The 24,281-nt window shown below is 47.7% G+C and overlaps 1 protein-coding gene across 2 annotated transcripts in view; it reads right to left on the bottom strand.

The window, feature by feature from the left end:
• The window catches only part of LOC142244097 (uncharacterized), a 126,110-nt gene extending 105,676 nt beyond the window's left edge, over window positions 1-20,434 (bottom strand). The window contains exons 1-3 of one of the 2 annotated variants that reach the window (XM_075316294.1): window positions 20,313-20,434; window positions 15,578-15,632; window positions 14,439-14,528 (exon numbers count right to left, since the gene is read on the bottom strand). In XM_075316294.1, coding sequence (XP_075172409.1) covers window positions 14,439-14,528; window positions 15,578-15,632; window positions 20,313-20,319 — 152 coding nt within the window. In that variant the 5' untranslated portion in view covers window positions 20,320-20,434. Of the gene's footprint in view, window positions 1-14,361; window positions 14,529-15,577; window positions 15,633-20,312 lie in introns of those variants that run through there. The other variant, XM_075316295.1, reaches the window with a different exon arrangement.
• Window positions 20,435-24,281: the final 3,847 nt, after the last annotated feature.

Here is a 24,281-nt window from a genome sequence, read left to right as displayed (position 1 = left end):
AAGATGTATATAGTTGCACCTGTTGTGCCCCCTACCAGAATTATGGGGGAAGTGCCCAAACCGTGCAATGGACTGGAAGTGCACATATAGAGTTTCTTTGTAAGAAAGTTTTGCAACGTTTAAGTATCTGTGCCTCCCATAAAGGGAAGAAAAGTTTTATTGTTTTTGTTACATGCATATAAAAATGTTTTTGCAGTTTCTTTCCACATTTCTTGTTGTTTTTCAGCCCGAGGATGTGCTGGGATTCACTGTGGGGGAGTGTGGCGCCCCTGAGGCTTCCGTCGGCACAGGACATTGCACACCATCCAGGGGTGTGATGCCCCATTCTGGGTGAGGAAAGGAGTGAACGCCGGTCCCCTGGTAAATCCACACTACACCCATTGCTAGGAACACACTGGGACCAGGGAAAGTGGCAGAAAACCTCCCATGCTGCATGCTGGGAGGGGCCGTAAGACCCATCCCTGCTCCTATAGGGTAGAACAGAGCAACTGGGGACTGGGGAGGTGGGAGGAGCCATCTGAGAGCAGTCAAAGAGAGGAAGGTCTAGTTTAGTCAGAGAACGAGAGAGAGTGGGGAAGGAGGAGGAGGTCTGCAGGAGGCAGGCAAGGAGGAGAAGTGAAAGGAAAGAGAGCTCCAAGTCAGTCAGGAGCTAAGGAAAGAAAGAGACGCTTCCTGGTGAAGATCCTGGGACTCAGAGGGTCCAGGTGACACCAAGCAGAGAACAGAAGGGATTCCAGGGCCACGGGTAGCTGTAGAGCTGCGGTGGCCTGTTCCACAGGAACATCGGTGGAGGGATCAAGCTGCAACAGGGGACGGTCCCTAGAAACCGGAGGAGTGCAAAATCATCTCCAGACAGTAAAAACCGAGGCCCAGGGAATGTTGTAAACTCCCCGGGCCACAGCCCACAGCAGAACCTCTAGAAAAGGGGTAATCAGCCGACAGGTGACCCCCCAGCCTGGAGGCTGTTGTGGAGGCCAAGCCAGGTTCAACCTACCAAGGCAAGACTAAGGAAGACAGCTGAAGGCGGAGACACTTAAGAGAAGGGTATCGGCTTTTACTCTCAGAATCACCCAGAAACGGCGGAGGTCCCTGACAGTGGTCCCAGCAGTCCAAGGGTCCCTGCAGGACTGTGACAAGAATTGTGAGTAAAGAACTTGAAACTGTACCCTTGAAGTTGCCTCTGTTATTTCATCTGCATAGACACTCACAAGCACCAACTGTGCCCCGGGGCATTGCTCCACCTGTGGGGAGTAGTACCACCACTGCTGCCATATCATCCCCCGGAGGCCTCATACAGCAGCGGTGGCTTATTAGCCGCATACCACAGGTGGCGTCACGAACACAAACTTTAATTCAAGCCACATATTCCACTGACACCCACCAGGGCCACGGAGCCGGGCCCAGCCACCACTGACTACCACCGGACTAGTCCGGCCCGGCATCGGGTGTCCCACAGCCCTGGGGTGGGCGAGTCAATATTGGCGTCACGAACAGGATTTCGTGCCCGGTCCCACCGGGTACTGTGCGCCTGCAGAAACTGTGTTTAAAAGACTGTGTTATAGTGAAAAACTGCCGCCATTAGCGCTACAGAGAGCGGGAAGAAGGGGGGCGTCCAAGAAGAAAGGGCGCGAAGAGAAGCCCCGCCCCCTTGGCCTTGCCCAGAAAGAGCGCGAAGCAGTGCCCGCTATGCAGAGCGGAGGAGAAAGAAAATGGCTCCTGTAAGCGGAGGCCAGGAGGAGCTCACCTGGATCAAGCCTGTGACCGCCGCTGAGCTGGAGGCTGAGGTCGGGAGGATGGCTGACAGGATGAAGGAGCAGAGCGGACGGGAGACAGCCGTGTGGGGGTAGGAGATGGTGCTGGCCATGAGGAGTCTGCAGAAGGCTGTGCAGCGAGGCCTGCGTGGGGGTGATGCCCACGTCCATCCAGAGTCCACACCAGCGATGCCGATCCTGCTGCAGAGCATCTCCGGCCTAGATCTGGGTGAGTCCCATGCTGCCCCTGCTGGCGCGAGTGCCCCAACCCCCGCTGCCATTACCGCGGTCCCTGGAGAGACGCCCGGCACGGCGACGCCGATCCAGGCCGCAGCCACGCCAGGTGCGGCCCGCCAAGATTTCGCCGCCGGAGCGACGCCCATCCACACCGCAGCAGCGACGCCAAGCCCGGCCCGTCCAGCTCAGGCCCCAGCAGCGACTCCAATCCAGGCCGCCGCCATGCCAGGCGCGGCCCGCCAAGACAGGGACGCAGCTCTGATACCATCACCCCGCAGCAGCCCCACAACGGCTGCAGTACAGGGCCAAGGGACTCAGACCAGTCTGAGCACGGCCTGCATGCTGTCCAGGGCCCTGCCGCAGCATGACCTCTGCAATTAAGTGAAGAGATGAAGATGAAGCAGCTGAACTGTAAATAGACCCTGTCTGCCCCTCATCCTTTGTGAAGACGTCCCTTTTGTGCTGCCCTAATGTGCTTTTTGAAGATGACACCCTACCCTGCTTTACTGCCCCTTTTGCTTTTTGAAGATGTCACTCCCCATGATTATGTGTACCGGGCCACGGAACTGGAATGTGGTCCCCGGTGAATGTGAATGTGTAATGTGTCCTGTGTAACCAGGCCACTGGACTTAGTGGCTGGTTTTGTTTTTTCCTTTGTAGCTTGAGAAAGCTGAACGAACTGCCAGGCTACTGGACTTGTTGTAGCCAAGATGTATATAGTTGCACCTGTTGTGCCCCCTACCAGAATTATGGGGGAAGTGCCCAAACCGTGCAATGGACTGGAAGTGCACATATAGAGTTTCTTTGTAAACTTTTGTGCCACGGAGCCGGGCCCAGCCACCACTGACTACCACCGGACTAGTCCGGCCCGGCACCGGGTGTCCCACAGCCCTGGGGTGGGCGAGTCAGGTACTCGGTCCCGGGCGGTGTATAACTGGGGAAATGTCACTTGGTGGCCGTTGCCCGGTTCCGTACCCTGGGTGCTTTTAAAAAGGGGAAATATTTACATGGGAATTTAAATGAAAGTTTATCACGTAACGCCACTTGCGGGTTGCGGCTATATAGATGGAGCCGCCGCTTAACAGTTTTCTCTACTGGGGCTGGTGTTGGTGGCAGCCTGGACGTTAGGCCCTCCGCAAGCAGGGCCAGGCCACAGAGGATAGGTGATGCAGATGGGTGTTGAAAGAAGTTAGGCCACACAAGGGGTTGCAGTGTAACTGGTTCCTTTACTCACAGACAGATGGAAACTGGTCACCCGAGGAAGGCTGGTCTCAACCGCAGGGTCCCTTATTCCCAGTGCTGGTTTAATGACCTGGTGGCTTCTTTCCCCTGCACCTCTCTTTGGTTGGTGGGTCCCCGTGGCTTGGAGCGGCTGGGGGTCCCCTTCTGGTAGTCTCTTAATGGTAGTCCGTATGACGGTAGCGTAAACCCTGTGGGATTGGAGTCTCTGGTCCTGTTCCCCGGTTCTCCCTTTTCTACTGAGTCAAGGTGAGGTCCTTGATGGTCCCCTGTGCAGATTTTATCAGATCTGCCTGGAGCGTTTGCCTAACCTAGGATTCTGTACCCCGTTGGTGCCGTGGTTCCAGGAGCACTCAACCATACTCCACCGGCAACCAACCGCCTGGGACCTCAGGTCACTGTCACACTCCTGTCAGTGCGTCCACTCACTTCCTCTCTCTGTCACCAACTACTACAGACTGACTGTCCACTGTCTGCCCCTCCCACCTTGTCGTCTAGTAGACTGGATCGGCTCCACCTCTATGTGGCCATCTATTGCTCCAACCCTAGTCTGGCACCAGTCTATGGGGAATTTGGGGGAAAAACAGGGATTAACTGGAATGATTTTGTTGTTACCAGCACTGATCTTGTGAGTTCCTGGGGGTTGGCCTTGCATCCTGGTGGGGATGCAGTACCTTGTAGCTCCCTGATGGCTTCAGGGTGCTACAGCCACTCACTGTGAGTGTCAGATGTAGCAGTGCTGGAAGCGTCGTGGGACCTCGTGTGGATTACGTGGGACCTGGAGGGGTGTTTTCTGGGTTAATAACCCAATAACGTGGGTCTCCCAAGCTTGAGAATACCAGCCCCCAGCTGTAAGGCTTTATCTTCGCTGGGTATCAATATTGAGGAAGACCGCACACCGTGTTTTTTAAATTATTTATTGTAGTGTACGATATAGACCCGCCCACCAGCAGCTATGATTGGTTGCAGTCAGACAGCTGTCACTCAGCGTGGGGGCGTGTCTGACTGCAACCAATCATAGGTGCCGGTGGGCAGGGGAAGCAGTGAATATGAGATGACCTAATGAGAGGCCGGCACTTTAAGAAGCAGGAGAGGTCGCGGAAGCAGTGTGACAGCCGCGCCAGTGATCGGTAAGTATGAAGCGGAGAGAGAGAGAAAGAAAGAATGTAGAAAAGTTGGTGACCTGAGTTTTTGTTGACAAGAACGGATCCAAAATGCAATCAAAATGCATTGCAAATGCACAGCTAAACATTTTGGTTGCGTTTTGCCGCCTCATTCATTTCAATTGGTGGAAAATGTTCATAAAACGCAATGAAGAAGTGACATGCTTCTTTTTTTAGGAAACGATTTTGACAAATGTTTGTCAAACAAAACGCTGCTGAAAAAAAAGCAATGTGTGGATGGAATTGCTGATTTATCATAGACTTTGCTGGGGAAGCAAAATGCATGCATTTTGTCAATGACACAGTGCAGTTTAAAACGCAACCAAAACGCAACGTGTTAGACTGGGGGTTTAAGGGGGGACGATTCTCATTCCTGAAAAGCCAAGCCAGCGTAAGGAGACTTATAGGCCATACAATGCACCTCTGGGAATTTAAATAAGCAAATGGCATCTTCAGAAGAACCTTAAGGCTACATGCGCACGCTGCTTTTTTTCCTGCTTTTTTGCTGCTTTTTTGGCTGCAGTTTTGTCAGCTGAACATTCTGACATCTGACTTCCCAGCAAAGTCTATGAGAAGTCAGATTTGTCATGCGCACATTGCAGTTTATTTGTCAGCGTTTTTTTTGTCAAAAGTTTGTGACAAAAAAAATGCAGCATGTTCATTCTTCCTGCGTTTTTGTCAACATTTGTCACCCATTGAAATCAATGAGGGCATCAAAAACGCAGGAAAAATGCATGCTAATCAAAAGTGGTGCATTTTACCTGCCTTTTACCTACGTTTTTGCTAGCAAAAACGCAGGTGATTTGTCAGGAAGTGAGGTCAGGCAAGTGGTCCCGTCCCGTCCTCCATGTGTTCCCCGAAGTACCGCTGTCCCCAGTGGAGATGATGTGGAGGACGGGACTATCAGCAGCGGCGGCAGCGAGAGGGAAAAATCAATGTTTTCAGCTGCCAATGTCCATCCCCCTCTCGCTGCCGCCGCTGATAGTCCCGTCCTCCACGTGTTCCCCGAAGTACCACTGTCCCCAGCGTGCACGCACAGGGGAGATGATGTGGAGGACGGGACTATCGGCGGCGGCGAAAGGGAGATGGACATTGGCAGCTGAAAACATTGATTTTTCCTCTCGCTGCCGCCGCTGCTGATAGTCCCGTCCTTCACGTGTTCCCCGAAGTACCACTGTCCCCAGCATGCACGCACAGGGGAGATGATGTGGAGGACGGGACTATCAGCGGCGGCGGCAGCGAGAGGGAAAAATCAATGTTTTCAGCTGCCATTGTCCATCCCCCTCTCGCTGCCGCCGCTGATAGTCCCGTCCTCCACGTGTTCCCCGAAGTACCACTGTCCCCAGCGTGCACGCACAGGGGAGATGATGTGGAGGACGGGACTATCAGCAGCGGCGGCAGCGAGAGGGAAAAATCAATGTTTTTAGCTGCCAATGTCCATCCCCCTCTCGCTGCCGCCGCTGATAGTCCCGTCCTCCACGAGTTCCCCGATGTACCGCTGTCCCCAGCGTGCATGCACAGGGGAGATGATGGACCCCTCTCACCGCCACCGCCACCGCTGAAAGTCCCGTCCTCCATGCTCCTGTCAGCTCCACGCAGTAGCGCGATCAGCTGAGCTGTCACTGAGGTTACTCGCGGCCACCGCTGGATTCAGCGGTGGCCGCGGGTAACCTCGGTGACAGCTCAGCTGATCGCGCGGCTGTCTTCATTTGCTGCATGGAGGTGACAGGAGCGGTGGTGTGTGCTGCAGCTCCGGTCACCTCCATGCAGCAGAGCTGGATGCGGCGCTGGATCATCCTGGATTACGCCGGACATGGAGGGCTTTGTCGGGGTTAATAAATTGGTAATGAGGGAATGTGTTTGTGTTTTTTATTTCTAATAAAGGATTTTTCGGGTGTGTGTGTTTATTTACTGTAATTTACAGATTAATCATGGAAGGTGTCTCATAGACGCCTGACATAGTTTCATAGTTTTTAAGGTTGAAGGGAGACTCTAAAGGCTACTTTACACACTGCGATATCGGTCCCGATATCGCTAGTGTGCGTACCCGCCCCCATCTGTTGCGCGACACGGGCATATCGCTGCCCGTGGCGCACAACATCGCCCAGAGCCGTCACACATACTTACCTGTCCGGCGACGTCGCTGTGACCGGCGAACCGCCTCCTTTCTAAGGGGGCGGTCCGTGCGGCGTCACAGCGACGTCACTGAACCGCCGCCCAATCGCAGCGGAGGGGCGGAGATGAGCGGGACGTAACATCCCGCCCACCTCCTTCCTTCCGCATAGCGGCCGGGAGGCAGGTAGGGAGACGTTCCTCGCTCCTGCGGCGTCACACGCAGCGATCTGTGATGCCGCAGGAACGAGGAACAACCTCGTTACTGCTGAAGTAACAATAATTGGGAATGGACCCCCGTGTCGCCGATTAGCGATTTTTCACTGTTTTGCAACGATGCAAAATCGCTAATCGATGTCACACGCAACGGCATCGCTAATGCGGCCGGATGTGCGTCACGAATTCCGTGACCCCAACGACTCCGCATTAGCGATGTCGTAGCGTGTAAAGCCCGCTTTAGTCTATCTAGTTCAACCTGTAGCCTAACATGTTGATCCAGAGGAAGGCAAAAAAACCCCAATGTGTCAAATAAGCTCCAATGGGGAAAAAATTCCTTCCTGACTCCACATACGGCAATCAGACTAGTTCCCTGGATCAATACCCTGTCATAAAATCTAATATACATAACTGGTAATATTATATTTTTCAAGAAATGCGTTCAGGCTCTGCTTAAATTTTACTAGTGAATCCCTCATTACAACATCATACGGCAGAGAGCTCCATAGTCTCACTGCTCGTACAGTAAAGAATCCTCATCTGTGATTATGATTAAACATTCTTTCCTCAAGACGTAGCGGATGCCCCCTGTTCCAGTCGCAGGCCTAGGTGTAAAGAGATCTTTGGAAAGGTCTCTGTACTGTCCCCTCATATATTTATACATTGTGATTAGATCCCCTAAGCCTTTGTTTTTCCAAACTAAATAACCCCAAGTTTAATAACCTGTCTTGGTATTGCAGCCCCCCCCCCATTCCTCTAATAATCTAGGTCGCTCTTCTATCTACCTGTAAGATTATGCTATTTATAACCTTCTATACTTTTGCTAACAAGAAATGCATCCATTCCTCTCTTAAATTCATTCAGTGATTAATCTAGGACTTATTGGCAGCTATGGGCTGCCAATAACTCCTTATTACCCCGATTTGCCAACGCACCAGGGCAAATTGGGAAGAGCCGGGTACAGTCCCAGAACTGTCACATATAATGTATGCGGCAATTCTGGGCGGCTGCTGACTGATATTGTTAGGCTGGGGGGCTCCCCATAACGGGGAGCTCCCCATCCTGAGAATACCAGCCTGCAGCCGTATGGCTTTATCTGGCTGGCATTAAAATTGGGGGGGACCGCACGCCAGTTTTTTTTTAATTATTTATTTATTTCTAATTTTTTTTTTTTCAATTCAACAAGCTTTATGGGCTTGTTTGAACTGAAAAATACATGAAACAATTGTTGACAAAACTGCAGCCAAAAACGCACCAAAAAAGCACCTACATTTTTTGTGACATTTCCAGGCTCTCTCTGACAAGGTGCAGTTTTGGCTGCAGTTTTGGCTGCAGTTTTGGCTGCAGTTTGTGAACACGAAAAAGAAGCAGCGTGCGCATGTAGCCTAAAACTATAAATTAGCGGGCTGGAACTATGAAGCTTCTAAGTAGTCTTGTGGCGACTAAATTGTATAGCTTATTTCAATGCAAGTGCATAGCTGATCCACAGAGACGGTGTAACTATGGAAATGTCTGCAGGGTATACATGTGGGATTTACACTTATCCTGAGAGAGACAATGCAAGATACTCTTATGGAAACTACAATAGTGCCATCTGGTGACAATTCATGGGAGAGAGGAAAACATTGCACCGCCAGATCGAAAGGGCTTTTCCTGTGTTCATTGTTAGAAAACAACTATATTTCGTATATGATTTTTCAATGCATAGTTCTGCAAAATTAAAAAATAAAAGCCAAAAATTACAATTTCTTTTCGTCATTATTTTTTTTTTCTTACTATAATACCCCTCACAGACAGAAGTTTGCTTTGATATAATATTTGTATTTTTATTTATTATTTTTTGTTAGGGGATACTGGTGAGAGTTACTTTGTAATAGATCCTAAAACATTAGAATGTTATTCCTTACATTGATTGGAAGGTCTTGAAGTATTGAAAAAAAGAAACCCCAATTACGCTGTCCCTGTTAGTAAATAATCCCATACTGGACGTTTTCTGACTATGAGTAGTGACAGCTAGGGTTGGGTGGAAAGTAATAACTCCCAATTCTGCCCTAAATGTGATCATTACATCTGTCATTAGCAGAGTACACTTCTTGTAGGGGCTCATGCACAACAGAGTATTTTCGGTGTGAGTGCTATCCCTTAAAAAAAGAAACACCATTGAACAAATGTTACTCAAAGGGGCAGTGCAGATGAATAATATATTTCACTGACTGATGTTAAAAAAATCACAGCATGCATGATTTCCCCCTGAAAATCGGATGGCACTTACCCATTCAAGTCTTAAAGGTCCACGAAAAAAATAGGACCGAACTTGGATGGTATCCATTTTCCCAGACTGATATAATGGAGAAGGTGGATCATTTTTTTTTGTCTTCATCTCTGCGAAAAACTGATTCCAGAACAAAATTCCCTTTAAATTATTTATTTTTTATTTAAACGGAACCTGTCACCAGATTTGGTGACTATAAGCTGGGGCCACCACCAGTGGGCTCTTATATACAGCATTCTAACATACTGTATATAAGAGCCCAGGTCGCTGTGTAGAATGTAAAAATGACTTTATAATACTCACCTAAACGGTCGGTACGATGCAGACGGGTCAGATGGGTGGCTCCGTTCTCCGGTGCGGCGCCTCCTCTTTTGGCCATCTTTGTCCTCCTTCTTCTGAAGTCGGGGTGCATGACACATCCTACATCATGCACATGCACCGGCATTGAGGTCCTGCGCTGGCGCACTACAATACTTTGATCTTCCCTGTTCAGGGCAAATCAAAGTGCGAATGTGCAAGACCTCAATGCTGGTGCGTGTGTGCCGCCCCCGTGCCAGCAGCTGAGCTGCTCGGATCCGGATCCCCAGTGGCTCGAGGGTCTCCGGACCCGGGGGTCGTGCGGCCACTCAAATGAAGCGGGGGTATTTACAGGGGAGGTTATAAAGTTCGTGACACCTCCCGTGGTATATGGTAATTAGGAGTACCACCTCTGCAGTTGGGAGTACCCGGGGATGATGGAATGGGGCAGCCAGGTGTTGTGACCCTCCATGGGTAGGGGGGATACCCTGGGGCTCGGTGATGGTGGGGGAGTGCCGTTGGTTGCAAAGGGGTCACTTGCGTACTCACTCAGTCCATTAAGCTGACACCGACAACCGGATAAACTAAAGTTATGAATACCGCTGCCGCTGAGGGGAGCTAGTTCGGGTCCAGTCCCCAATGTTGCTCCCTGTTGATCAGTGACCTGCCTCCTGGCACTAAGTTTACTTCTCTGTTGGTCCCGGTAGTATGAAACCTGCCGGGTCCCGCTCCCTACTATGGCTAAGTGTGGGAGCTTGCTCTCAGGGTTCACGATTGGGATTTTCTGGACCGTTTTGAGTGGAAAGTCCTATCCCCCTCGTTGCGCTAGTACCCCGATTTTGGAGCGGGTGGCAATGGTTCTTGAAGACTCCGTTCTCCTCAGGAAAATTATCGGGTTGCCTGAAGCTACTCCCCGACCTAGGGTCCACGTACCCTGTCGTGCCTTGGTCCCAGCCCGGTGATGGTGCAAGGCCGCCGGCTGTCCTCCTCAAAAGGTCCGTGCCCCTTGCCACGATCCCCTGCGACCGGGGGTCCAGCTCCTTTAGGCCCAGATCACCGTCTGCCACCTAGACAGCTTCCTAGGAGCCCTGCTCCTGACCTCCTCTCTCATTCACTTCCAAAACACAACTCCTCACTGACACTCCTGACCTCCCTTCTCCAACCCCCCAGGTGCACGACTCTATTCCACCCAAGCCATCCACTGGTGTGTTTGGTGGGTGTGGTGCAGAGTGTACCTAGGATTTGATTAGCTGATGTAGGCAACACCATATAGTTAGGGACCCCCAACCAAGAAGGAGGTGGATACTGCACAGGAGGGCAGATTGTGCAATACCCTGAGACGACCTGATAGTCCAGGGGCGTCACATGTGTGCATGATGTAGGGTGCGTCATGCACTCCGCGGCTTCAGAAGAAAAAGGACAAAGATGGCCAAAAGAGGAGGCGTCGCACCCGGAGAACGAAGCCACCCATCTGACCCATCTACACCATACCGACCGTTTAGCTGAGTATTATAAAGTCATTTTTACGTTCTAATCAGCAGCCTGGGCTCTTATATACAGCATGTTAGAATGCTGTATATAAGAGCCCACTGGTGGTGGCCGCAGCTTATAGTCACCAAATCTGGTGACAGGTTCCCTTTAAATAATCTTTTAAAAATATCCCAACCAATGTGCAAAAAACAAATTTCTACGTGCACAGAAAAGGGAGAGATAAACTGACCCTGTAGGAATCACTCCCTCCTGTGCCCTACCTGGCAGCGAAGGTCAGCACCCTAGATTGGGATGTGGCGTCCCCGATCACCGTAGACTAAAGCGGGCTTTACACACTGCGATATCGGTCCCGATATCGCTAGCGTGGGTACCCGCCCCCATCTGTTGTGCGACACGGGCAAATCGCTGCCCGTGCCGCACAACATCGCCCAGACCCGTCACACACACTTACCTGCCCGGCGACGTCGCTGTGACCGGCGAACCGCCTCCTTTCTAAGGGGGCGGTCGGTGCGGCGTCACAGCGACGTCACTGAGCGGCCGCCCAATAGAAGCGGAGGGGCGGAGATGAGCGGGACGTAATATCCCGCCCACCTCCTCCTTCCATATAGCGGCCGGGAGGCAGGTAAGGAGAGCTTCCTCGTTCCTGTGGTGTCACACATAGCGATGTGTGCTGCCGCAGCAACGAGGAACAACTTCGTTACTGCTGCAGTAACGATAATTGAGAATGGACCCCCATGTCACCGATGAGCGATTTTGCGACGATGCAAAATCGCTCATCGGGGTCACACGCCACAACATCGCTAATGCGGCCGGATGTGCGTCACAAAATCCGTGACCCCAACGACTCCGCATTAGCGATGTCGTAGCGTGTAAAGCCCCCTTTACCCTACTTAACCCTGTATATCCCTGTCAGAAGAAGGTGCAGTGCCTATAAAGTGCAACACTGGTGTCATAAAGTGTACAGTGCTAATATTCAAAAATTTATAATGATATGCGCAGCTACAGGGTTGTAATATGATGAGGGTATGAAAAGGTTACTTATCACTCTCCTCTGGAGATGGACCGTGTCACATTATCTGCAGGTCGCAAGCCTCTCTCAAGATTCTCAAGCCTCAAAAAAAGCTTCTCAAAACAGATCCCACTCTGATCAAAGTGTGATTAGCATAATTAGACTATTTTTTCGATAGAGTGAGAATGGTTGTGAGCACCTATCCTAGGTTAGATTACCTTTTATAATATGTAGGGCTCATTTGGACGTTCATTTTTTTTCACATGTGAGAAAAACAGATTAATTTTTTTCAGTCAGAGCTTCATCTGAGTGTCATCAGAAATTGGTCCGAGTGTCATCAGTCTATTTCGTAGGTGAAAAAAATCTTTATCTTTTCTATCTAGCACTCCGTGAAAATTGGATCGCACTTAGATGGCATCCAAGTGCTGTCTAATTTCTTTTTTTTTTTTCACAGACCCATAGATTTGTATAGCCAATTTTGATCCGACTCTTATATTGGACAAGTATCCGTGATTTTGACTGGCCTGACTTGTCCGCGAAAAATCATGGATATGTAAGCAGCTCCATTCACTATTATTTGTACGGGTGCTATTCGTGAAGAAGACAAATGGCACTCGTACAAGAAAAAGTGGCATCTAAATGAGCTCTTACACAACAAACTGTGGTTGGGTCTTTGCCTAGCCTTAATAAACACAATAAGTCTATCCTCCCTTATGTACCCTAAAATAATAACTCTCAACACCAAACATCCCACTATTCTTTATTATATTGGCACCATCAATCGTGTGGCCGGCTCCATTTCTTTATTGACCCATTACTCTACACCCACATTGTATTTGAACCTGCTAAATGCACCACCCTTCAAAAATAAAAAATCATCCAAATTTACATGTGTGTATCAAAATATTCTTTATAAAGTGTTTACTGAAAAAAACTAGAATAAGCCTACAGAAAAATCCTAATCCTAAAATAAATAGTATTTGGAAATCGGTTATTAATGGCTTTAGGGTCTTGCATAGATGACAAAAAAAGTTTACTTAGGACCTGCACTGCTCCTTCGCTCTGAGGCGTTTTCCTTGATGGTCTCCTAGTATAAGCAATGGCACATGACCGCTGCTCATAACTTCACAATCACGCAGGGGGGTTTGACTGCGGGGACCTCCACCAACACAAAAAAGGGGGCTCTGAGTGGAGTAAGAACTAAAGATGCACTCTCCACTACATTCATTCTCTGTTGGTGGAAATAGCTGGTACTGGCAGTCCCATACTGGATCTCCAATATAAGAGAAAAGACCTCGCATCACCTTGCATAAGTGCTCAGGAGAAAAATAGAGTCAATGAAGAAAGATAACTCCGGCACACAGGACGCGCGGTCTGCTAACGCTGCACCAGAGGCACATGCCTGGTATTTTCCCCGGACTTCACTAGCCACACTTCATGGACATTTCCTGAGGCTTATCCTTTGAAGTTACTGCTTATTAAACCACCTGGATTTACATGGATACTCTCCCAGGCTCTGATTACCTGTTTTACCTTTGGACTATATAGCGTCCCCTTCATTCTTTATGGAGCAACCTCAGCCGTATTTTCTACTGCGACCTATACACTTTATGCAGTGTTAGGTTATGTGCGCACGTTGCGTACAGTCACTGCAGAAATTTCTGCAGCGATCTGAAGAGCACATGTGCGCTTTAAATCGCTGCAGAAATGTCCGTAGTGAAAAAAAAACAAACCGATTCCATGCGCTCTGCCTGCAGCTCCTGCCATAGACAGAGCAGGAGCTGCCGGCAAAGCGCACGGAAGAAGTGACATGTCACTTCTTAGAACGCAGCGCTTCGTCAGTAGCCGAATCGCTGCGCTCTAAAACGCCACGTGCGCACGGCTCCTGCACACTCTCCATAGACTGTGCAGGGGACGCAGGACGCATGCAGTTACGCTGCGCTACAAAGCGCAACGTAACTGCATGAATTACGCACACGTGCGCACATAGCCTTAGATTGTACTTGGACCGTACATGCTGTTTGAGTTACTACTATCATGGGATCCCCCACCCGCTTACGCACGGCCTTCAGTCACAGCATACAGAGATTTACGCTTGATCTCATGTCCGGATACCCTCCCTCACAAGCCCAGAGCTTAATCCACAACATCCCCGGGGATATGAGGTGTTTCTATATGCCATCATTCACTCTGTCTGTGGCTGTATACTTTATGGTCGATAGCGCATACGGGTATCCTATATCTTCACCTACCAGTGTTTCTTGTTGATTCTAGTCTGTCCGACCTGAAGAAGGCCTTTGGCCGAAACGTTGCGACCTGGCGGATTTACTGTTTTGTACAGCACGTTTTTGCTCACCTTTTTGCACATTGAATTAAAGAAAAGGATTTGAAATCAACTGTATACAAGTTGTATACTTTAACCTCCTTCGGAAACATATAGTGTACCGGAGTTATCTTCCTCCATACTGGATCTCCACTCCATTCAGACAGGTATTGATGGGTCCCAGAAATCAGACACCCCAGCAATCAGCATTTATCACTTATCCAGTTAGTTGTTAATAAAGATGAGAATACCCCTTTAGTGAATTCTTAGGCATCTCTGTTCCTAGACCTTTTACATAAAGCTGAGCACATGGCTATTGAAAGGATATAAGAAGGACGTCTCCAGTTCCAGAAGGTACACTTGTTTCTGAAGATTCTTGATGTATTCTGTCTCAATGGGTAAACACATTTCCATTTTTCTGTTAAAAAGAAAGTGCAATAATCAAAATTTTGGCGGATTGTGTAAGTTGCCAACAATCACTAAGGGGTACTTTTGCATGTTGCGACATCGCTACTGCGATATCATTGGGGTCAAATCGAAAGTGACGCACATCCGGCGCCGGTAACGATGTCGCAATGTGTAAAGCCTAGATGCACCGATAAACAATCACAAAAGCGTCGTAAACCGGTGATCTGTGTAGCGCCGGTCATTTTCATAATGTCGCACCAATAGGAGATACGATGTTGTTCCTCGTTCGTGCGGCAGCACACATCGCTGTGTGTGAAGCTGCAGGAGCGAGGAACATCTCCTTACCTGCCTCCACTGGATATGCAGAAGAAGAAGGTGGGCGGGATGTTTACGTCCCGCTCATCTCTGCCCCTCCGCTTCTAATGGCCGCCTGCCGTGTGACGTCGCTGTGACGCCGCACGACCCTCCCACTTAGGAAGGAGGCGGGTCGCGGGCCAGAGTGACGTCGCAGGGCAGGTAAGTGCGTGTGAAGCTGCCGTAGCGATAATGTCCGCTACGTAAGCTATCACAAGATATTGCATGTGTGACGGGGGCGGGGACTATCTCGCTCGGCATCGCTATCATCGGCTAGCGATGTCGCAGCGTGCAAAGTACCCCTAAGGGCTCATGCAGGCGTCAGTCCAAATTGGTCCGATCTCGGGGTACAATACACAAACTGGCCGCGGCTCTTCTAACCCGAGCGTCACAGCTTCAATATAGTAACCTTTCATACTCCAGGAGGGAATCCGGTTGCCATTCCATGCACTGTTTTCCGAGATCGGCCCTAAGAGATTCATCAACCATCAGCAGGGGAAAAAGAAAGCACTTGTAATAACATTAACCCTTTAATTTTCCAAAGGTCTAAAATCTCCGGACAATTGCTCCACTTCGCAGCTGCTCTAGTTTTGATAAATCTCGTCCATAGGGTCAATTCCGAACCAAAACAGGAGCAAACGCAGAACAATTCACACACAGACTCGTGCCATCAGTATTTCTTCACTAATTCCACACAGAACTAACCTGGTTTCCATTGCAGATTTCAAATCCTTCATAGTAAGGGATTTCCGCATTGTTTCTGGATAGCAAATAAATATCAGAAGTTATAACGCCATGTTATGGTTGTGTACATTTGCACTTACACTGTGCCGTTTTCTTTCATAAATTAGATTTTTAGCCACTCATTTTCTAATCACTAAAAAACTTTTACGACTTGAGCTACATTTATTATTGATTCTGGACACTTTCTGCATCCTGGGTAGCAAATGAGTGTGAGGTTGCTGGAAATAGGGCATGGCTTAAATGTGACCGCATCAAAAATGTGCCGAAATTTTGGCACAAAGTAAACCGGCTAATAGATAATGTAAACTTAGGAGTAGACAGCGTAGAGCTGCACCAAATTTATACATCAGGAACCACTGGGATAAATGTCACATTTTCAGATTGTTCAAAACATTAGTATTGATAACTGTGGCCCACTTCGAAAACTTTTTATTTGCTTCTACTGGAGAAAATGTCTGCACACAGCCCAAGAGACCTGTATGACAAAGCACGGGGGCTGTATGACTTCAAAGGAGCTGCACAAAAACAAAGGGATGTTCTGGCGAATATAAATGATCCTCAGAAAGCTTAAAGAAAATCTAACAGAAAATATACACCCCTTCCGTTCCGTCACTTCCCCTTTCAGTGCTGCTCCATTCCGATATGGCCTGGGTTTCATTTTCTTCTCCTCAACACTACGGAACTGGGTGAAAATGGCACTTAGCCATCACTGTCCAAAGCGCTAATCCATCTCCGAGTGCTGTATAAGTAGCTGCGTGGGTCAGCGAAGGTATTATTTTTTCCACTAATGGACTTCCCTGACCTAAACCCAATTGAGCTTCTCTGAAGAGACCTGAAAATGGCTGTCCACAAGCGTTCACCATCCAACCTGACGGAACTGGAGAGGATCTGCACGGAAGAATGGCAGAGGATCTCCAAATCCAGGTGTGAAAAATTTGATGCATAATTCCCAAGAAGACTCATGGCTGTACTAGCTCAAAAGGGTGCTTTTACTCAACACTGAGCAAAGGGTCTGAATACTTATGACCATGTGATATTTCAGGTTTTCTTGCTTAATAAATTTGCAAAAATTTCTACATTTCTGTTTTTTTGTTTGTCAAGATGGGGTGCAGAGTGTACATTAATGAGAAAAAAATAAACTTTTTTGAATTTACCAAATGACTGCAATGAAACAAAGAGTGAAAAATTTAATGGGGTCTGAATACTTTCCGTACCCACTGTACGAGGGGCTGCTGATGTCTTTGGCTTTGTGATCTTTTTTTGTTTCTATGGTAATGAATGTTACATCACATGAAAGCCTTATGAGTCTAATGCAATATTCACAGCATCTGACAGCAGAAGAGGGATAAAATTCTTGTTTCTGCAAGGAAAGTCCGCAAAGGATATTCATGGTGATATGTCGCAGACATTGGGTGATCAATGCCCTTCATATTCCACAGTTAAGAACTGGGTTGCCAAATTTAAAACAGGCCACTGTAGCACCAATGATGAGGAACGTCCTGGACGACCGATAGTGGTTGTTGTTCCGGAGATCGTCGATGCTGTGCACAACCTCATACGGGAGAATCCACGAATTTCAGCTAAAGCCATAGCAGACATCATGGGGATTTCCTGTAAACACGTTTGTGTCATTATCCATGAACATTTGGACACGAGGAAGCGATCTGCAAAGTGGGTCCCCAAATGTTTGACCACAGATCAGAGAAGCATGCGAGTGAAACTTCCTGGTCCATTTGTCAGCGTTTCCGGACTGATAAGAACTTACTGGATTGACTGGTCACTATGGATGAGACCTGGATTTATTTGTATGATCCTAAAAACAAAGAGCAGTCAAAAGAATGGCGGCACAGTGGTTCTCCTCGTCCAAAGAAGTTCAGGGTGCAAAAATCAGCCATTAAGGTGATGGCGTCTGTGTTCTGGGATAAGGAGGGCGTGTTGCTAGTGGACTACCTTCAAAAGGGTTCCACCATCAATGCAAGGTATTACATTGAACTTTTGGACCAATTGAAGGCAGTTCTGAAGGCCAAAAGGCGCGGCAAGCCGTCCATAGGAATCTTGTTCCTGCAAGACAACACCTCTGCTCACACTGCACAAGCGACCACGGCAAAACTGGCAGAGCTGGGCTTCCAGCTGGTTAACCACCCATCTTATTCACCAGATCTAGCTCCCTCCAACTATTAGCTGTTTCCAAACCTGAAGAAACACCTGAAGGGTACCAAATTTCACACCATTTCTGATGCCATGACTGCTACGGATGCCTGGTTTGAGGCACTACCGAAATCCTTCTTTTTGCTAGGCTTACAGAATTTGGAATACCGATGTAAGAAGTGTGTTTACAATCAGTGGAGAGTATGTGGAATAAATGTAAAGTTTCATCATCTTATCTCGTTTCTTTCTGGGTAAAGCCAAAGACTTATCAGCAGCCCCTTGTAAAACAATGTCTCATACTGGCATGCTAGTAAAAAAAAAATAAAAAGTTAAGACTGCTGGGATGCAAAGAGGCAAAAGTAAGAAAAATGGTCGGTCATTAAAGGTGTTATTTGGTGAAGAAAGTTATGTTATTGATTGTGATTGTTGAAGGTCCACCCGCTGGGACCTGTTCTGAGCAGTAGAACAGGACATTTTTACCCCATTAGGATGGAGCCGCTGTACACATGCTCAACTGCCACTCCATTCATTCCCTATGGGCCTGCCGAGAGCTGCGTGCAGCTTTTTTCTGGCAGTTTCAAAGAAAATAAATGGCATGCAAGTCAGGCATCCAACCAAGTCAATAATGTATGAAGGAGTCAGGAGGAATAGCTGTAGGGCAAACAAGTGTGCAAGCAACAGCTATTGTAAGTACATGGCCACCACAATAGGGTATGTGGCTTTGTGCATGAGCCATAAGTGGCCACACTCCATAGATATCCGTTGTCTGGATGCCTTTTTGTGTCCGCAGTACACTACCTTCGGTCATAATAATTATTTGGGTGGGGACATGCTTGGGACATATACCAGGATGAGGACATGCTGGGAGCATATATACCAGGATGGGGCCTTGATGAGAACATATATACCAGGATGGGGCCATGATAGGGACATAAGGTATATACCAGGATGGGGACATATATACCAGGATGGGGCAATGATGGGGACATATATACCAGGATGGGCCATGATTGGGCCATACATACCAGGATATGAGCATGATGGGGGTCATACACCAGGATGGGGACCATGATGCGGACATATACCTTGAGGGGGTTATGATTGGGATATATATACCGGAATGGGGCCATGATAGTGGACATATATACCAGGATGGGACCATATATACCAGGATATAACCATGATGGGGTCATACACCAGGATGGGGCTATGATGTGGGCATATACCAGGATGGGGGACATATTTACCAGGAAGTGCCACAGGATGGGGGACATTAGTACAGGATGTGGGACATTACTACACAATGAAGTCCCCTTCAACTTGTATGTCTTTATAGGATTTAGAATGCTTCAATGGCCCTTACATCTGACGAGCATATGGGGGGGCCCAGACTCAAACTCTGCACCGGGATCCATCAGACTCTAGGTACGCCACTGCCAGCTACATACTGTATGTGCCACCTCCAAACTGTTAGGATACATGGAGACTAAAGGGTGCTTTACACGCTTCGATCTCGCTAGAGAACGTACCCGCCCCGTCTGTTGTGCATTACGGGCAAATCGCTGCCCGTGGCTCACAAAATCGCTTACAGCCGTCACATATACTTACCTTCCTTGCGACGTCGCTGTGGCCGGCGAACCGCCTCCTTTCTAAGGGGGTGGTTCGTGCGGCGTCACAGCGACGTCACACGGCAGCCGTCCAATAGAAGCAGATGGGCGAAGATGAGCGGAACGAACATCCCGCCCCCCTCCTTCCCTCCTCATTGCGGGCGGCCGCAGGAACGAGGTTGTTCCTCGTTCCTGCGGTATCACACATAGTGATTTGTGCTGCCGCAGGAACGACAAACAACCTCGCTACTGACCAGTCAACGATTTTTGGTAAATGAACGACGTATCACAGACCAACGATTTTTGCCTCGTCGATTTTGCGATCGTTTAAGGTCGCTCATAGGTGTTACACGCTACGATGTCGCTAACGACGCCAGATGTGCGTCACAAACACCGTGACCCCGACGATATATCGTTAGAGATGTCGCAGCGTGTAAATGGCCCTTAAGGCCACAACACTAGTCAAGTGACCAAAAATCGTAGCATAGTGCAAGTGAATGGGATCTCACTGCCAAGGGATGGCAAAGCGTGACAAGAAAGCACAAAAACTCAGAACCAGTTAGACTCCTTATAACTTGCTTGCTGCAGTATCTGCGGGCTGCAGTATTTGCGGGCTGCAGTATCTGCGGGCTGCAGTATCTGCGGGCAGCAATGCCACCATTCACATGCACTATGCTGCCATGTCCTGTATAGTGCACAAAGTCTCCAAGTAGCTTGGAGAAATCATGCAAACTGAAACAAAGTGCTTGGTAAAGAGATAGATGCTCAGGGCTACCAATCAGGTTGCTGCTTACATTTCTCAAAGGTTCAATTATAAATGAGAGCTCCAATCTGATTGGTTGCAATAGCCAATATTCCCTTACTTTTATAATATTGCCCCCGTGAGTCCTAATAGAGCCTCAGTCACACAGAGGACGCGTGCGGCAGCTCCTCGCACTCACCAGCCATTCCTGGCCGCAGTCACAGGCGCACAGCTGTCAGTTGTGAGAGCACGGACTCGGCCGTCACCATAGCAACATACACCGTCTCCACAGCATTGCTGCTAGGTGGATTCTGCGTAACGGCGGCCATTTTGGATGTGGGCAAGAGAAACCTGCTGTAACTGCAGATAGAGGACAAGTTTCCTTAAAATGATGATGACGTTTTCTCAATTATTTTACCCGGAAGAACTGCACAGAAGTATTTACTACAATGAATCTAGCGACGGGATCAGAGTGACGGCTCCTCTTATTCCTCCATGTACACGGGGCTTGCTTTCTGCAGGACTAGTAGTTATGAATGACACTAATTATACAGACTGGGAAACAAGGGAAAAAATAGAAAGTGGGATAAAATAGTGAAATTTAACGATGCCATTCTTATTAGGGTTGTTTTTGTACAAGTTTTATTATTTGGAAAAAGTGCCCGTTGTGGGATCGATCCGCTCAGCACTGTTGAGGAACTAAACTTCTAGAGGCTTTTAGTGATGTAAAAATGAATGTCAGAACTTTGTAACGAAATAGCTTTCTGTCTCTATTTTATTTTTGTACAATCACTGCAAGATGTGGAATATTACTGCAAGATCCTGGAAGGGGGACATTGCTACAAGGCTGGGACCAGGATGGGAACATTGCTACAAGATGGGGACCAGGATGGGGGAAATTACTGCTATGGGGACCTGGAAGGGGGACATTACTGCAAGGCTGGGACCGGGATGGGAACATTGCGATAAGATAGGGACCAGGATAGGAACATTGCTACAAGATGGCGACCAGGATGGGGGAGATTACTGCAAGATGGGTACCTGGAAGGGGGACATTACTACAAGGTTAGGACCAGAATGGGAACAGTACTACGAGATGGGGACTAGCATGGGGACATTATTATAAGATGTTGAGCAGAGTGGGCTCATTACTACAGGATGGGGGACTTCACTACAAGATGGGGACCAGGATGGGAACATTGCTACAAGATGGGGACCAGGACAAAGAGATTGCTACAAGATGGGACCAGGATGGGGACATTACTACAATATGGCATCCAGGATGGGGACATTGCTACAAGGTTGGGACCAGGATGGGAACATTGGTATAAGATGGGGACCAGAATGGGAACATTACAACAAGATGGCGACCAGGATGGGAACATTGCTATAAGATGGGGACCAGGATGGGGGAGATTAGTACAACATGGGTACCTGGAAGGGGGACATTACTACAAGGTTTGGACCAGAATGGGAATAGTACTACGAGATGGGGACTTGGATGGGGACATTATTATAAGATGTTGAGCAGAATGGGCTCATTACTACAGGATGGGGGACTTCACTACAAGATGGGGACCAGGATGGGAACATTGCTACGAGATGGGGACCAGGACAAAGAGATTGCTGCAAGATGGGGACCAGGATGGGGACATTACTACAAGATGGCATCCAGGATGGGGACATTGCTACAAGGTTGGGACCAGGATGGGAACATTGGTACAAGATGGGGACCAGAATGGGAACATCACAACAAGATGGCGACCAGTATGGGAACATTGTTATAAGATGGGGACCAGGATGGGGGAGATTACTACAAGATGGGTACCTGGAAGTAGGACATTACTACAAGGTTGGGAACAGTACTAAGAGATGGTGACTGAGATACGGACATTATTATAAGATGATGACCAGGATGGGCTCATTACTACAGGATGGGGACCAGGATGGGGGACTTCACTACAAGATAGGGACCAGGATGGTAACATTGCTACAAGATGGAGACCAGGATGGGGACATTACTACAAGATGGCGTCCAGGATGGGGACATTACTTCCAGGTTGGGACCAGAATGGGAACATTGGTACAAGATGGGGACCAGAATGGAGACATTACAACAAGGTTGGGACTAGGATGGGAACATTACTACAAGATGGAGATTAGGATGGGGGCATTACTATATGATAGGAACCAGGATGGGGGACTTTACTACAAGATGGAAACTAGGATGGGGACATTGCTACAAGATGCAGATCTCGATGGGTAACATTGCAACAAGATGGGACCCAGGATGGGAATGTTGCTACAAAATGGGGTGCAAGATGGAGGACATTATTACAGGTTGGGTATATTACTATAAGATGGGGACCAGGATTGGGACATTATTTGAACATGGGGGCATTACTATAAGATGGGGACCAGGATGGGAACATTATTACAAAATGAGGACCTGGATGGGGACAGTACTACAAGATGGGGACCAGGATGGGGACATTACTACAGGAAAGAGATATTACTACAAGATGTTGGCCAAAATTACTATGTGAGGCAAACTTTATGTGTGTAATTACTGTATGGGGCCAATTGGGGGCCAAAAAAAAGGTAAAACTAATGTAAAAATGTAAAAAAAAAACACCTCAAAATAAAGTGTGAAAAAATAATCGAAAAATATTTTGCCACAAACAGTGCTCTTTTATCTACAAATTAAAGTACATAAAAAAGGTGCATGTTTGTTTTTTCACCGCTTCTGTAGCAACCCAAGCTATAAAACTGTAGTATAATCCATACAATGAAAGACATTAAAAAATTAAGACATCAAAAATGTTCAAAAAAGTTGTATAGTAAAAATTATGGCAGCACTGAAAATGTCATCTCGTCCTGCAAAGAATGTGAATAGGGTGCTATGGAATATACATCACATACAGTGCATCTATTGTGTTGTTTTGTGCAGAGGATCTTTGAAGAGTTTCAAATTCTGTGAGACAGAAAGTACCTGTGTGTGTCACTAGAGGGCAGCATACACACTATCAATAACGGATATGTATTACCTTCTCACTAGACGTTTTATTAGTGCCATAAAGAAAATAGAAATAACATTTCCTCCGATGTCCCCTTATACAAAAAAAAAAAAAAGACACAGCAAAATCTGCATTGGGATTTTGTTGCAGAAAAAGTGTTTGGATTTGTAGCACATTTAACTCTAAATTACTATTTGAATATCTCCAAAATGGGGGTGGCGGGGTAATGCCTTCTCACACAACCGGTGAATTTAGTTGACCTGTTATTATGTACTAGATCTGCCAGAGAATCTGCCTCCAGAGATTATTTTAAATGAAAGATGTTATCAGTCCCCTTTATCAGGAGATTACCAAAACAGGTTAAAAACACATTTAAAATTTGAAAGAAGTATTTTGCTGCAATGTTCTTTGAAGGTTCTTTATTATCTACTGTTGTTTCTTCATGTAGATCAGTAAGAGCAGACTGTCAGTCATTACATGTCTCACCTTTCATTTAAAATCATCTCTGCAGGCAGATTCTCAGGGAGATCTGTGTCCGGCCCATAGATCTCTACAGCTCATTTACATCTATGAAAAGTTGATATCTTTGTAATAAAACATCAGATTGCAGATATCCTTTTTTTTTTTTTCATTTTATTTAACTTTCTATAACCAACATCCCCATATAGATTACTTAAAATGGTTGACCGTTCTGACAGATTTACTTTAAAGTGGTTGTCCACTGATTCTACGTTTCTAACAGCTAAAATAATAAAACCTATACTCACCTCTCATACCAGCGCCGTTACAGTGGTGTCACAGTTAATGTTCCCGGGGCTCACGTGATGTTGTAACATCATGGGATCTCTGCGCTCAGTCAGCGCCAACTTCTATGTCCCCACCTTCGGACCAAACGAGTAATCAACAGGTATTGAGCGCCGTGGTTGCCTCTCATTTCCTATTGATTGCTCGTTTGGCCAAAGGTGGAGATACCGAAGCCATCGCTGATTGGACTTGGGGCTTACGTGATGTCACGTGCGCATCGGTTGCGTGAACTGTGGCACCACTAGAACGGCGTCGGTATGGGTGGTTAGTATAGGCTTTATTTTACCTGGAGAAACGTGGAATCAGAAGGGGTTGTCCTGGTACTGACCAGGACACTTTAAGGCTAT

Source organism: Anomaloglossus baeobatrachus, chromosome 6 (assembly GCF_048569485.1).
Source record: "Anomaloglossus baeobatrachus isolate aAnoBae1 chromosome 6, aAnoBae1.hap1, whole genome shotgun sequence".
Lineage (NCBI taxonomy): Eukaryota > Metazoa > Chordata > Amphibia > Anura > Aromobatidae > Anomaloglossus > Anomaloglossus baeobatrachus.
The sequence above is the reverse complement of the archived record's forward strand: the minus strand, read 5'-3'. Positions and strand labels throughout refer to the sequence as shown.